Here is a 14892-nt window from a genome sequence, read left to right as displayed (position 1 = left end):
TAAATATAAATCTGTCAAGCCTCTCAGTTTTTGTAAAGATCCATCTTTCCATTTCCACTGAATGCCTTCTGAGAGGCACAAGAGGCTCCAGGAGTAATATATTGCGAAGAGAGAACTTCTCCAGAGACTGCCCTGCTGCTGTGAGGTACAAGCTGCTGCCGTTATAGGAAGTCAGCTTTCCTCAGTGTCTTTTCCCTCCCTCAAAATCATGCAAATTAATGTAGGCTCATGTTTACTTTTAATATTCATTGCTCTTTTTTTTAATTTGTTTTTAGAAACTTCATGTATTTACATTAATTTTAGGTTAATTAACGTTAGCCTTACAAACTTCTAGTAAAGTGAGAAGTGTTATGAAATCTGTGTCCCCCTTGCAGGACAAAATCCTTCCTATCATGGAAAAACCTTATCAGTGCTGAGATGTCTTTTTCCGATTTCTTGGCACTAAATCATTTTACCTTTCATATTAATCCTGAAAACCATTTTTTGTCATAGCCCCAAACTTCATTTTGAATTAAACTGAGTGATAGTCTTGGGTCACTCATCTGAAATGCCACCTTGACCCCAAGGAAACAAATGTACCAAAACTCAAAATCTGTGGTTCACAGATTCGGACCTGATATTAGTAAGTGAAGTCTCTGGTCTTACTTCAATAAGTTAATTTCATGTGATGTGAAATAACTGTAACAGGAAAAACTCTGCAACCTTTAAACCCTGTGTCTGTTAACGCATTTTCAGAGAATTAAAAAAACAACCAACCAACCACTATTGAGACATTCATTCATTCATCCATGTATCCAGTCATCAGCATAATTGCTTAAGCACAGCAGAGAAATTCCTACTTTAACTGAAAAATGTACATTTGTTGACTTCAGTTTATATTTAGGATTTTAATAGTCATATTTTCTATAATCTACTGAGACTTCTGTTGTGCAACAGAATATACTATGCAAACCATCTTCAGCGAAAAAATATGTTATAGAGGTATAATTACTGTAAATGAATTTTAAACAGCTTCCCATTTTCTTGGCATTCATTTCTTAAAAACATGTGAAATATTCCTAATTATTTTCTGTAGATTTAAACACAAAGGTTAACACAAAGGTTCTTTATTGTTTGTTGCCCATACATGATACAATATACTACTCTTTGTATGACGGGGCATGAAAAAAAAATCTCTAGTTGAAGAATCTTTTCTTTCTAGTAACCGCTTCTGAAAAAAAAAAAACTTCAGAGGTCTTTTCCAGGGTTGCTTGTTCAGGCAATTGTGGCCTGAAATGTTGCCTTCATAAACACGGAAGGATGAGGTACGCTATTCTTTTAATTAGAGCTACTTAATGTGATTCGTCCCTGCCCCTGCCCCACCTAAATCTTGAACATTTATCCTGTTAGACAAACGCTTAACTTTTTAAATAAAACATGTTTTCTTTTCAGGGATCTGATATCATAACTAGTAGGCTAAATTGATATTTTGACAGGTTGAGACAGGAATAGATATTAAATCAGAATTCCTTTGAAATACACCATTAAAGCATTTTAAACATCAGAGACAAAAAATGGCAGTCATTATACATCCGAGAGTATGCCTTATCAAACCATGAACATAAGCTGTTCTGTTCATAATGGAGGAGGAGTGTAATAATTATTCAGTGTGTGGATTCTTATCTGACCTGCCTGGCTGAAGAACAAATCCCAAGTTATATTTCAGGTAATCCATTACATGAACGCAGGGGGCAATTAATTCACCTGTATGGCAGTGGTTTTCTAAAAAGAAGTTACTGGAGTGCCTTTTTGACATGGAAAGCTTTTTACAAAGCTACTTCTGCCTTTTAAAATACATTGCTTTGGCTGCAATCCAGTGTTATCTCCTTTGTTACTCTTGCAGCCCCCTCGTCCTCTTTCTACTCCTCCTGTACCTTGTCCTGGATAGTCTTGAAAGTCGCTTGATGAAGTGACTTGCTGGATGACATTGAAAAATGACTTTTTGGTGATTGCTTGGTCACCCTGAAGCTTAAAATCTTACGCAACATCATTCTGTTTGCTCGGATATGAATCATTATGAAGATACATCATGTTGCATCTGGTTTTGCATTACATGGACAGTTGGGGCACAGATCTACATGTATGACACACATTTTAATTTGGGGACAACTTTCAAACTTCTGTTTTCCTCTTTAATATTCAGCAATACATAAAATCAATATTTTAAGCACAACTGAAATTTAAAGGCCTTAGCTGCACACAATACTTTGGCAATATATTCAAAGATTTAAGTCTCCAGTCTGGCTGTTTAAATAGACACTTAAATATGATGATCTGCCCCTGTTGTTAGCGTGCAGGGCTATGCAAATACAGACAATTAATTGTGCTTTGAAGATACCTTGGCCAATGAGAGGAGCAAAGAATAGACTTTGGCTCCCATATGTCTCAGAAAATGGCAAAAGTCAACACAGGCACTTACGAACCAGCACAAAACCTACACAAAACAGTTCAAGTCTCAGTGGGCCCACAGAAATTAAAGGATTAGTGATGTGAGCTGTTACTCTTTGAAGGAAATTCAGCTCTTCTGCCATTTTCACTAAATATTTTTCCTGAAATTTTGACAAAACTACATAAGGCTTTCACATTTGTTTGTACTGTCTTTATGTACCGCTAAGGCTGCACGTCATTGCGTGGAGGCCATGAAGGATGGGGAGAGGAAGGGCTTCTGATGCTCACTTCTTGGTGCTCTTTGCCGAGAAGTCTGAAACAGCTTTATTAAGAAAGCTAAAAACGCTGTTACTAGTGCCCAACAACATCTGTTACTGATGGGTGAATTATCTGGATTCAATACTTTTCTACCGTGCTAAAAATCTTTTTATTCTATTTTACTGTAGTTAAATGAAGCAAGAAGAAAAAGCTTTTTTTTTTTTTTCTTTTCCTTTTCTTTTCAGAAAAGCGTAGCTCCTTTGTTGCAGATAGAGTAATGGCATTGTTGGAGTTGCAGCGAACAGTATAACCGTGTGCCCCAGTAGCACGGTATTGCCACTGCTGCTAAGAAGGCACAAGTGTTGGAGGGAGCTTGTCCAAGGACGAGGCTCGTCAGCTTGCAGCTTTGTTTCCCAAGGTTTAGCTGTGACAGCAGTCTCTCAAATTGATCAGCTTTCTAAGGCGCACTGGTTTTACTTGTGTGGTGCAACTATAGCTTTATACAGGTAGCAAACCGAGGCAGTTATTCTATGCAGAAGTAGGTATTTACGACTCTAACGCAATGATGCAGTGGAGAGAAGAACTTTTTGCCTCATACTGCAGCAGAGGCCTGAAGCAGCAGAGAGATGGGATGCGGTGCGGGGGAGAGCAGGTGTGGGACGAGAAGGGACAGGGCGCAGGCTGGCACTGCTGTAAACAACTCACCCGTGATCGGCTAAAGAAACTCCGGAGCTGGACAAAACTGGTTTTACGGGTAGCAAAGAGGACAAAGAAATAACATCTAACACATATAAAAGTCACCAGCTATAATAGATTTGGGTGTAATGTGGAGCTGCAAACCAATGGAGGAAAAGAAAGGTGTGAAAACATGTTAGCAAACATGCAGAAAAGACCCCAGGTGAATCCTAGAGTGAGGAAGAAGGAAGCACCCACATGAACATCCTGATCCTCCCGGGGAAGGACTCCAGATGCCAACAGTCCACTGCTGTCCCCACCTCCTCCCCCAAATGACGCTACTGCCCTAAAGGCCCAGAGGAGCAGCAGAAGGGTAAGCATTAGCACCAGGAAAAGGGGTGGAAACTGAGAATTGAGTATATATCAATTTTAACTACATTAATCTTCTTTCCTTTCCGTAACAATTAGGTCTGGAATAATAAAGATAAGGCTTTTAAGATTACATTTATTCTCACAACATATTTTAGCTTTACTTTTAGAAAAGGTATGCTTTCTCTTTGCCCACAAACAAGTTTGAGTGTAGCAATAGGAAATAGAATTTTTTTATTATTATTTTAAGTGTAGTAAAGGTGTAGTAAATCACAGGCAGAGAATTATTTTCACTAGCCAGGGCAACTAAAAAATATAGTATCTGAAACTGTAATTGTTAGCCTGGTTTAAAAAGCTTAGATATAGAAATAATCAGTAGGCAGGTCAACTCTTTTAGCCTTTTGTTCTTCCCTATTGAGTGTGCCTACTTGTTAAGGATTTCAGTGATGGTAATCCACACTGAATGCTGCTCTTTACTTTCTAGGTCTTTATTCAGAATAAAACTGATTGAGAGAAATTTTGTTCCTACCAATTAAGTGTGGGTTTTTTTTAATACAAGTGAAAAGAAAGAGCTATGAACAGTCCCAGGGAAACATGCAAATCTCAAGAGCTGTGGGAGAAGATGAAGAGGCAGGATTGAAGAGCTGTAGGAGAATATGAAGAGGGAGGATTGAATGGTAAAAGCAAAAGGAAGAAAAGAGAGGAAAACCAATTCAAATTAAAAGAAAATACGAGGTTCAAGGCAAAAAACTGTTTTGTGTTACCTTCATTGCACTAACAGGTAATGTAGATAAATGAAATTTATGAATTAATGAAATTAATGAAACCCCTGGAAATTAATTAATTGAAACTAAAGTTAGCAAAAAAAAAGCCCTCATTCAAGTAGAGAAAGCCCACCGAAGTCAAGGGGGTTCTGCCATCGATATTAGAGGGTACCTGTAGTGCCTCCTATGGTTTTCATTCCTACTGTGAAAGGTTTTGTGGAATAAAAGAGAATGGTGAAGACTGTGTAGAAAGTTTAAAAAGAAATATCCTACTCAGAGAAACCTGGTTTTCAAAGGTACCCAAACACAGGCAGTAACTTCATAATAGAAGACTGATTTCTTGTAGGTATCATTGCATTTCATTCAGAAAGATACACTTTAAAATGTGTCCAGCCATCAAAGAAGTACCCATGAGTTCAGACAAGAGCTTGAGGCAACAATCTTGTTCATCTGAACAGGCTCTTTTGTCAGACTTAGGAACTGACAAACATAACTCTTTGTTCACTGTAGTACTAATTACGTCTGCCAAGTACTCACCTCCCTGTGGAAAGAACTGAGAGTAAATCTCTTTAAAGGTTTCTTCATTGACAACGCCACTGGGGCATTCCTGAAAAAAAGAGAAAGACAAGAAATGAATACCATCCAATCTGGTCCACTCAAATCATCTGTTCATGAGACCATACAGAATACGTATTTGACTCTGAGAGCTTACCATGTCCGATTTTTCACTTTCAACCAAATATTAATGCATTAAATGTTTATCACGTTGAAGTACCTTCCTAAAGAGTTCCCTTGGGATAAAAATTTCTTCTGTGCCATATATCTCAACTTCAGTCTTGAGACCTGAGTGACAGACATGAGCAGCAACCACAGCGCTGCAGTGCGTGGAGCTACCAATGTCGCTGTGGGCCATGGGTAGCTGGTCCCGCAGCTGCAAGCAGCATTTTGTATGGTATGGAAACAAAGCAGGAATGTGAACTGCATTTGCAGTTAGGTATTACTGATATAACATGCAGAACATTCTACCGGAAGAGTTATATTCAATGAATCCAAAAGATCCTGCCACAGAAGATCTTATTCAAACCTTGTAGATCCTTCTGCCTCTTACAACTTTTTCATAAACTGAAATATGTAAGAAAGAAAGAGCAGAAAGTGTCAGAGCAGGGCAATTACACAGAAAATAAAAGGAAGTGAAGGAGAAGAAAAAAGAGGATTAGAGCAGTGACTTCACAAAAAATGACTTGGGTAAAGAGGTAGGAAAAGCAGAAGGAATACTGTATTGTTTACTAAGTCACACATAAACATCAAAGACCAGACAGCCAGCTTCTAGTCCTGAATTTGCCAGACTGAGCAGATGACTTCAGGCAATGCACTTAATTCCTTTTTGCCTTAATTCCTTCTTCAACACAGAGGGTGAAAAAAGCCTGGCAAGCTCTTTAAAAGGAAAGTATTTCTAGAAACAAAGGTAAGTAAGAAAAGACAAATTAAGTTTTAAGGTTCATACATTTATTTTTGTCTATTGCTATGCTATTTGGACTGATGGCTCAAACCTGTGTGCTCCTAGTCCTAAACTGGGGAAAGGAAATAGCTTTAAATGAAGATAAAGAACAGTGTAACATCGTTTACCAGTGTAATAACAGCTTTTCCTGTGACAGCAAATGATATTTCTGTTAGATCAAATAAGGAACACTGAGAGATTCGTAGTTGTAACAACTTCTGCTAAGACACAAATAGTGTAATCTTGCTAATTGAGACATGAAGGCACTGCCTGGAAAAAACATCAGATCTGTAGATCTAGGATTATTTTGATTTATGTCACTTATCCTCAGCCGAAATCAGCTCTTCACCGTAACTAAGCATGTGCAAACACGTAGTGAGAAAAAATCCTGTTTTATCAGAACAGACAGACAAACAGCAGTCACGGAGACGGAAGTACAAAATTACTTGTTCCTGCTCACAGAGGCTGTCACTGATGGAGGCAGAACTAGAGCACAGTTCTCTGTAAGACCAGATAAGTACTGACTGCTGGGCCACACTGCTCTTCAAACCAAAGCCTCTGGGGAACGGGAGGAAGAGTGAAATGAATCTAGCATCTCCAGCCTTCATCAGGTAAGGAGCAAACTGTTAATTGAAGTGGCATCTCCTGACATGTATTCGGGTGTGAAAGCATTCTAAAACATCACTCTCTGCTTTACCAGCTCCCCAAAAGACTGTAGTCAGATGGTCTCATGTCTCTGTGGTCCCTAGCAGGTTTACTACGCTGCCTGTCTTTTTATCTGAAGCCTTCTGGAGTTCTATAAGTGCATGCAAAAAAGCAGTATTTTTACTTGTATTTGAAGCACAATAAAGAAAACATCAGTGAAGTGTTCAGATACTCACTGATGTAACATTATAGTTATTCAGTGCAGAAAATGTAACAAAGGTATTTCATAAGCTCCTCTTCCAAGCGTACATCGGTATATACTCTACATCATTCCCAGACCTGCGCAAGGAGGAAGAGTGCAGCCTTCTCCCTGAAATGGGTGGGAGTGTGAAAGGACAATGCAGTATTTTAGAATTCAGAAATGCGGGTAATTTCTTTTCAGACAAAAAGCTAGGCATATTTTGAGCGAACTAAAAAGAAAACCTGTCTATTTGAATTCATACAACTCTGATTTTTGGTGTTTTTTTTTTTAATTTTTCTGAGATGCTTAATAAATAAGGAGTGACTGAATGTGCATTTAAGTTCATCTCACTCTATAGCTTATTAACATGTAGTGATTCTCCTACCTTTCCCTTGGATGAGAAAGATATTCACGCTATGCTCATTTTGCAAAGAGTGCTCTCCCCTTTTTTACAGGCAATGCCAGCAACTCCAACTGTGTCAGTCCTTAGTCTGAAGCTGTGAAGACTAAGACTCCCTTTTCCTGACTGCATTTAAACATCGTGATGTTAGAGGGGAATTAAAGGTACTCTGGAAAAATGTCTCTGATTTATGCTTTGTAAGTTCAAAATAAGTTAGCAGCCTTTTTTTAGAGAAATACGTGATCTGAACATCCCATTTAAAGGTAGTACCTTTTTCTGTCACTTAATGAACTCCAGTTTCACCATACTGTTTGAAAGAAACATTGCTTGAAAAAGGCAACCTACTTTCACAGAATTACATATTAGAAGAGCCAGGAATGACCTCTTGAGTTTACCTAGGTTGACCATCTGTATTTTCCTATGCTCTTTTTTACCACAGCATTGCCAGTAACACCTTACCTTTTCCATCCTTGGCGGTCTGTAGTAATGGCATCTTAATGATATTAAATAAAAATCTGTAATGCTGGCCAATTACTCTTATCAAAAATATCAGTTCAAACTTTTCTTTCTTTAGCTTGGATCTTTCCTCTGAGACTCTACAAGACAGTGAACACTTCTGTTCTTAATAATTTTAGTCTAAATATATATGTAGCCAACATAATTTATCTCCAAGACTGCTCTTTTCTTGACTCATAAATCTGGATTTATTGTGTTTATCAGGAGATTTCTCTAGTTCAGTGAAAGAGATTTAATATTGCAATTGTTAAGTATGCCCCATGGCTTTACATCAAGTTATTGCTGACTTCTTCCATTGTATCAACTATAATTAAAAAAATCTTTCTAACCGTTCATTAAACTCTTATAAAAGAGAGCAAAATAATTAAATAGTTTGAAAGAAAAATGTGAGGCTTATTTAAACCATTTCCTATAGTCTTTTTTCCTCCAGCTGTATATAATTTATTTTGTTACAGAAAAATTCTGTTTGACAGTCTTTTAAAATTGCATTAATGATGTATTATATTTTCCTTCTGGAGAATAAAAGGAGGAAAAGTTAATCTTGAACGTTTTTTCCCGAGTCCAGTGCTCCCTCCTTTAAAGAGAAAATAATATAAACCGACAGAAAAATGAGGCAGGGAATAATAAATATGATTCTGCCTTTTGATGATCTCTCTGGCTTGCAATTTTACTGCTGGGAAATTACACCTCCAGCACATGGTCTTATGAACCACTCCAAAACTTGTAAATTATTTACAAGCTTCATGCTGTCTAAGCTGTCTTTTCTTCAGTATTTCTAAGAATACTGCAATAGGTGGGTTCTTCTTTACTACCTAATCGATGCCCCTTTTAGACAAGAGGCAAACCCCAAAAGACACAAAAAAGGAGAAATAGTGAAAAGTAGGAAAGCGAATGAAGGAGAAACAAACTCAAAGCTCAGACATTTGTCTGCATAACAAACAATTTTGTATGATGGATAAAGCTGTATTAGGAGCTTTGGCAATTTTAAATGTTTTAATTATAGGCTTTTGCGTGACAGGTTCTCCATCCCATGCTTTATTCGCTGTCAGTTTTCATTCTGCTTCAATTTAGACATATGTTCATGTCCGTTGACTTAATTATCTCCAACTGATAATATTTTCTCTTTTTGCATGTACTTTTATTCTGACTGAAAATTTAAATTTTCCATAAACACAGAATTTAATAGAAGAACACATACATAATTTTGAAATAGCATGCACATACTTTAAAGCTAACTCTACCAAAAATCCCACAAACTAAACCCACAGTGGCTTTTCATAGCCCAGTCCAGTTCCTAATTTTTCATTTGAGTATAATAGGGCTTTGATCAAAACAGTAGGAGAATTTAACAAATGGCCTTCATGTAATAACATAATCTAGGCCGGATTAGTAAATGAAATCTGGGCCAACAGACACCTCATGAAGCTCAACAAGAATTGCAATGTTCTGCATCCGGGAAGAAATCATCCCTTGTCCCAGTACCAGCTAGGAAGTGACCGGCTGAATTGCAGCACTGCCGAAAAGGGTGTGGGGTTACAGCGGATGTCAAGCTGAGTATGAGCCCACAAAGAGTTCTTGCTGCCTATAAGATAAACCGCCTACTGGGCCAAGGCCAGCAAGCTGAGGGAGTTACACTCTCTCTCTCTCTCTACTTGGGACAGTCTTGGGGCCCTCCCAGGGATGTGGAGGAACTGACGAGGGTTCAGCAGAAGGCCACGAAGACTACTAGGGATGAGAGCACATGGCCAACAAGGAGAGCTGGGCTTGTTTAGTCTAGGCCATCACTAAGGGATGAGCTAATGGCAGCCCACCTGAAGGGCAGTAACAGAGATAAAGGAACCGAACGCTTAGTAGGGGCAGACAATTTAACAAAGTTCAGTGGCCCCAGTCTGAGGTTTGTGAGCTCACATTAGACAGCAAGAAAAACTTTTTCACTCTTCTTGGTACCCTGAAGTGTGGTGATGCTTGAGACAGCCCTTAACTTCAGTGAAAATTTGTGCTGTTGAAGAGCCTTGCAAAGTTATCCGTGTATGTGGCAGAGCTTTTCTAAGGGATGAGAGGCTTTGTTTGGTAAGTGGACCTTGATAATTTGCCATTATGAACAGAAACGTACTGACCAGGACAGAAAGGTGCAGGTTAGAGACTTGAGACAATAGGTTCTGAAGCTTGTGGGTTTTCAGTCTTTAACGCTTTTAAGGTTTATGAAAATTAACTTTTATTTTTTTGCACTCCCTTCTTCCAAAGCTGCATACCTAAGGTTGATTTAAATTTGCTATATCTAATGTTTGTTCTGATGTATGTGATTGAAACATAGGCCTTCTTATGACTTGCATATTTGCAGAAAACTGAGCCAAATGATAATTACGTAATTCACATAGTTTGCAATACCTAATTAATTTCTCACACTAGGAAGTAAAATTAGTGATTTTGGACTAAACATCTAGTTTTATTCAGAAAAAAACCACATGTATTTGGTGTTTAATCAATGCACATTGATGTGTATCTAGCCTATATTGCCCTCCCATGGCAAGACATCAGTGGCTATGTAGTAAAAGTACTCAGTAAAATTATCAGCAAACCATTAGTCAATGTCTTATCAGATAGAAGCATTTTTTTAGCGTGGCTACAGGAATGTATTATATCAGCAAAGTTTATACCTGAAACGTGCAGTGTTTTTTCCAGGCTTATAGAAAAGTTAACCACAAGGCAACTCAGGTGATCTGAAAATTCATTCATCAAGGTATTTAAGAACTATATAAATTATCTGGAATAAGCCCAGTGATACTCAGTTCACAAACTATTCCTATCTTGATCCTCCTCCAAAATAAAACATATGTCAAAAGTAGCTCCCATAAGAAACTGTGACAGACTGAAAGAGTTAACGTCTCAAACATTGTGGTGGGGCAAGTTCTGCATAACAATGAACCCTGCATAACAATGAACTGTTCCTGAGAAGCCAGTCAGCAACAGGACAGGGAGGCTGTGCTGGAGGATGCGCAGTTCCCTGTTTTGACGCGCTGAGCAGGGCAGCTCACCAGGTGTGGCCAAAGATCAAACAACGGTCATGTCTGCAGGCAGGGAGAAGTTACTCCCCAAATGACCCCCAAGCCCACCGACCCATTTCCCGAAGGTTCTGAAAGCACAAACCGTGCATGACACCTAATTAGCCTAATGAGTTCAAGTGCCCGCCTGAAGGACTGGGCAAGGAGATGATAAAAGAACTGAAGCCCCATGTGTGCATGCCCTCCAGAACTGGACCTCTAGACTGGCTGTACTAATGCTGGACCCAGGGCTGGTGAAATTTGTCTCTCTTCTTTTTCTCTTTCTCCTTTTTCATAATACCTACACCTCATCCCTTTAGACATAAAACTGTTGATCAAGTCTGGGACTAGGAGTGGATCCAGCCACCCCTGGGCCCTTCTCTGAGAAGGAGTCTAGGAAGCAAGGGCGTCTCCTCTGAACCTCATGACTCAACGGGAGGGCTCTCCTCATTCCCTAATTGATGTACATGGTCACCACGGGTTACACAGTTTACTGAGGTAGTTTCATGCTAATTCCTGTCGTGAGAGACCCCACCACCTACTGTTACACCTTCCAAGTTCAGGCTGCTTCAGCGACGAATAAAAGAATCAACTGATTTTTGGTGTCGTTTCATCTTAATATAACCCAAGGGAATTCTGAACTCACCATGACTCCTCCGTGGTCTGTCCAGCACGGGTTGTGACAGAAACTAAGGTACAAACAGTCTTTCTGAGGATGGAAAAGGTAAAGACTTGGGTAAAACATGTCTAACATGATCTCACTATGCCTTGGAAGAAGGAGAAACACCAGATAAATCTCACTCTGAAAGGGCCCTTTTGTACCCTGACACAAGCTGACACGTTGACATCAGCATGACATCCACCCTGAAGACTTTTGCCAGAGCAGCGTTGATCAGGCATTGTACCGCAGCAGCTGAGCCAATTAGATATTTGTTGTACAGATGCGACACTAGATCCAAAACCAACTAGACTTATCAATCTTACCAGCTGCCACTTTCAAAACCTAAATCTAGATCTCTGACCCTCAATAGCCTCTATATGTTTTGCCAATTCACTTCACATAACAGTGTTTAGTTTCCCAGTGTTGTTGTTCAGGCAACGGCTCTGTAGCCACAGTCTGATTGCAGCCAGGAGGGTAAGTAGTTACAAAAGCAGAAGGGTGCGGGTGGGAGGATCAGAGGCAGACAGAAAAAGTTCTCTCAAATAAGCAGTGTCACATTAAAAGAACGGGTTGAGTTTGTTGAAATGACAAATATGATTCTAAGTGCTCTTATGATTAAGCTGCTGGGTCATTAAAAATGCATCTATCTCATGTTTAGATGGGATAATTGGCTGAAGAGGGATGGTAAAGTTATACTGCACAAAGTTTAAGTTGCAAAATGAAAACAAAAAACGGAAGTGACATAAAAGACAAATAGCAACAATGGCATGGCGATGGTAATTTCAATGGCAAGGTTTCTGAGGTGTTTAATTTTCCTTCCTACAGCTGGAAACCCACAACAGCTTCTTTCAAATGCCTCCTTTGAGTGCCTGCTGTTTAACATAATATCCCAGTTTGCCTCCAACACAGGGTAGTCCAAGCTCTTTTCCCCAGATCTGCCAATCCATTGGGCTCCTCCGGAGCTGCTTGGTTCTGCCAAAGGACGGATCTTGTTTACGGACATTTCTGCGCTCATTTCCACGCTCATTTCCCTCCACTCCACAGGGAGAGCTCTCCCCAGAGCCTCTTCTCAGGTCCTCTGGCTACTGCCCTACTCCTGCTTGTCTCTTTTCTCTTTATCCTTGCAACAGGGCACCACGTCCTATTTCACATAGTCTCTGTTTCCTAGTTCTTGGAAGAACAGGTCGATCAACCCCCCTCTGAATCCCCACATCTCAAAATCTCCTCTTTCCTTTCAGAAGCTCCTTCACAGATAACCTTTAGTCAGGCTATCACCAAATATTACCCCATTTGTCAGACATAACAGTCCAAGATCAAACCAAGAACACATCAGATAGATGCAAATTTCCAGTCAGATCCAAAACCCCAGCTCACTTTTAAGAACTGGCACATTCTGTGAAAAGCATGAAAGAATATCTTTCCTAATATTCTTCCGCATTCTCACTTTGTGTCAGATCTTGCCTTGTGCTGTTTCTGGTGCATAAGCCAGAGAAAGGATGTAGAGAGACAACCCTTTCCTGGAAAAAAAGCAGGTGCAATTCAGGATTGCCAGCAGGAGGGAGCGTAAGTGATAGCATCATGTTACATCGATATGGTAAATTCTCATGTCAAACAGGAAAACCCAGTGCTCTCTCAGCACTTGTGGGCACAACTGCAGCACTTGTGGGCCATGAGAAAAGGGTGATCTTCATTTGGGATGCAGAAGCAATATTGAAAAATTATTTATTTGGACATTAAAGAAAACTATTCAAAGATGATTTAAGTAAGATTGTATGCTATTGATGAGAAGAAGTTTTATTTTGACTAGGTGTTTTATTTAATGGTAAATAATTAATGGTAGTGTATAATGTCCTGATGTGGACCTGCACATGCGAAATGTTAGTTAGGAGATGTTTATACACTAAATTTGTCTAAAAACCTCATAGCCTGCAGACACAGGAAGAAGAGAATCCAATGGCTGCTGCACCTTATTCCTCTAGGGCCACTGCAGGAATTGGTTTTTTACAGTTTTACTATGTGTTACAGCTTTGGAATTCAGCTAATATGCAGCTGACACGGTATGAAACGATTTAGTCGTGTCTGCAGACCACTGAATGTACTTCAAGCAGAGTAGAAAACAAAAACACAAGCTAATACACTTCTAGACTAAACTTGTTTATGTTTTATTTATACTTAATAAAATTGTTTATATTTTATAAGCATGCTGCTCCCAGCTGTATGCTAGATTTTGTTAGGTTATGTGGTAAAAGCTTGTCTGCCCACCCGCAGAGGAGCACAAAGAGAGAATGGCACGTTGGGGAGCCCAAGTAATGCTGCTCCCAGGAGACCCAGGGCAGTCTGTCTTGTCTTCTTCTTGAGCTCCTTTCCAGCTCTTCCCTGGGTGATGGCTCTCCGTTCTGTGTGTGCCCGGGTGTATACAGGGGCACGAGTGCTGCAGCTGGGGTCAGACGATGGGTTGGAGGGCCTGGGGCAGTGTGAGTGAGTGTGTGCGTGCTAGCAAAGATCAAGCTGGATGAGCTGGTGAGCAGGTGACATGATCTGGGAGCCAGGATACGAGTGGGTCTCTACAGGTTAACACCATGGTGCGGTTGGCTAGTGGGGACCAAGGGAGTCCTGGCCAGCTGTGTGTGCGCATGAGATGGTCTGTACCAGCAACTGGAGTGGGGCTGCAGCCTCGAGGGCGATCTTGCCCAGGTGCCAGCAACTGGGGAAACTGGTATCCAGGAGCAGCTACTGGGCATCTGAGCCCAATGTCTGAGCCCAGCTGCTGGAGGGATCCACACTGTATGTATATGTGCGTGTATATACATACATATTCTCATTAGTGGACCTCCATCCTGCTCAGCCACAGAGGGGAGCAGGATAAGGCTGTTGGTGCTGTCTGTGAACTGTGTGGCTGACCATGTATATAGGTATATATGTGATGTATATGTGTGCTCTATGTGCGTATGCCTAGTGGGAATACATCTTCAGCCTCTCTGCTGGATGGATATTGGGACACGGCAACAGCCTCTTCTCTCTCATGCTGTGAATCTGGCCTGATGTTTTCCCCTGAGAAATGTAATTATTTCATTTTTTTAAACTTAATACATTTATATAATTCATACATTAATTCATCAGTATTGTATTGATTTTACTTGGGAACACCTTTAGCATTAAAGATGTATTTACCAAATACCAACAGGGCTAAGCTCAAGTTTTGACTAATCTTGGAGCTGCATGATGAGAATAAATAAGTCTGTAATTTTGTAACTCATTTCTCTCTAGTAAATATAAATCTACTTGTCCTTGATATTTTCATCAGGAATAGATTTCATTGCCTATTTCTTTTGAAGTGAGTGCTAGTGTGATTAACTTTATGTCCTGAAAGTACTTCTAGAATACAGGGTTCTCTCCT

The 14892-nt window shown here is 39.9% G+C and overlaps 1 protein-coding gene across 10 annotated transcripts in view; it reads right to left on the bottom strand.

Moving 5' to 3' along the window:
- The window catches only part of KCNIP4 (potassium voltage-gated channel interacting protein 4), a 460551-nt gene that overhangs the window by 20119 nt on the left and 425540 nt on the right, over positions 1-14892 (bottom strand). For all 10 annotated transcript variants that reach the window (XM_049795527.1, XM_049795573.1, XM_049795536.1 and 7 more), the window contains one exon: positions 5031-5100. In XM_049795527.1, coding sequence (XP_049651484.1) covers positions 5031-5100 — 70 coding nt within the window. The remainder of the gene's footprint in view (positions 1-5030; positions 5101-14892) is intronic.

This window comes from Accipiter gentilis, chromosome 3, assembly GCF_929443795.1.
Source record: "Accipiter gentilis chromosome 3, bAccGen1.1, whole genome shotgun sequence".
NCBI lineage: Eukaryota > Metazoa > Chordata > Aves > Accipitriformes > Accipitridae > Astur > Astur gentilis.
Note: the sequence above shows the minus strand (reverse complement) of the source record. Positions and strands in the feature narration are given on the sequence as shown.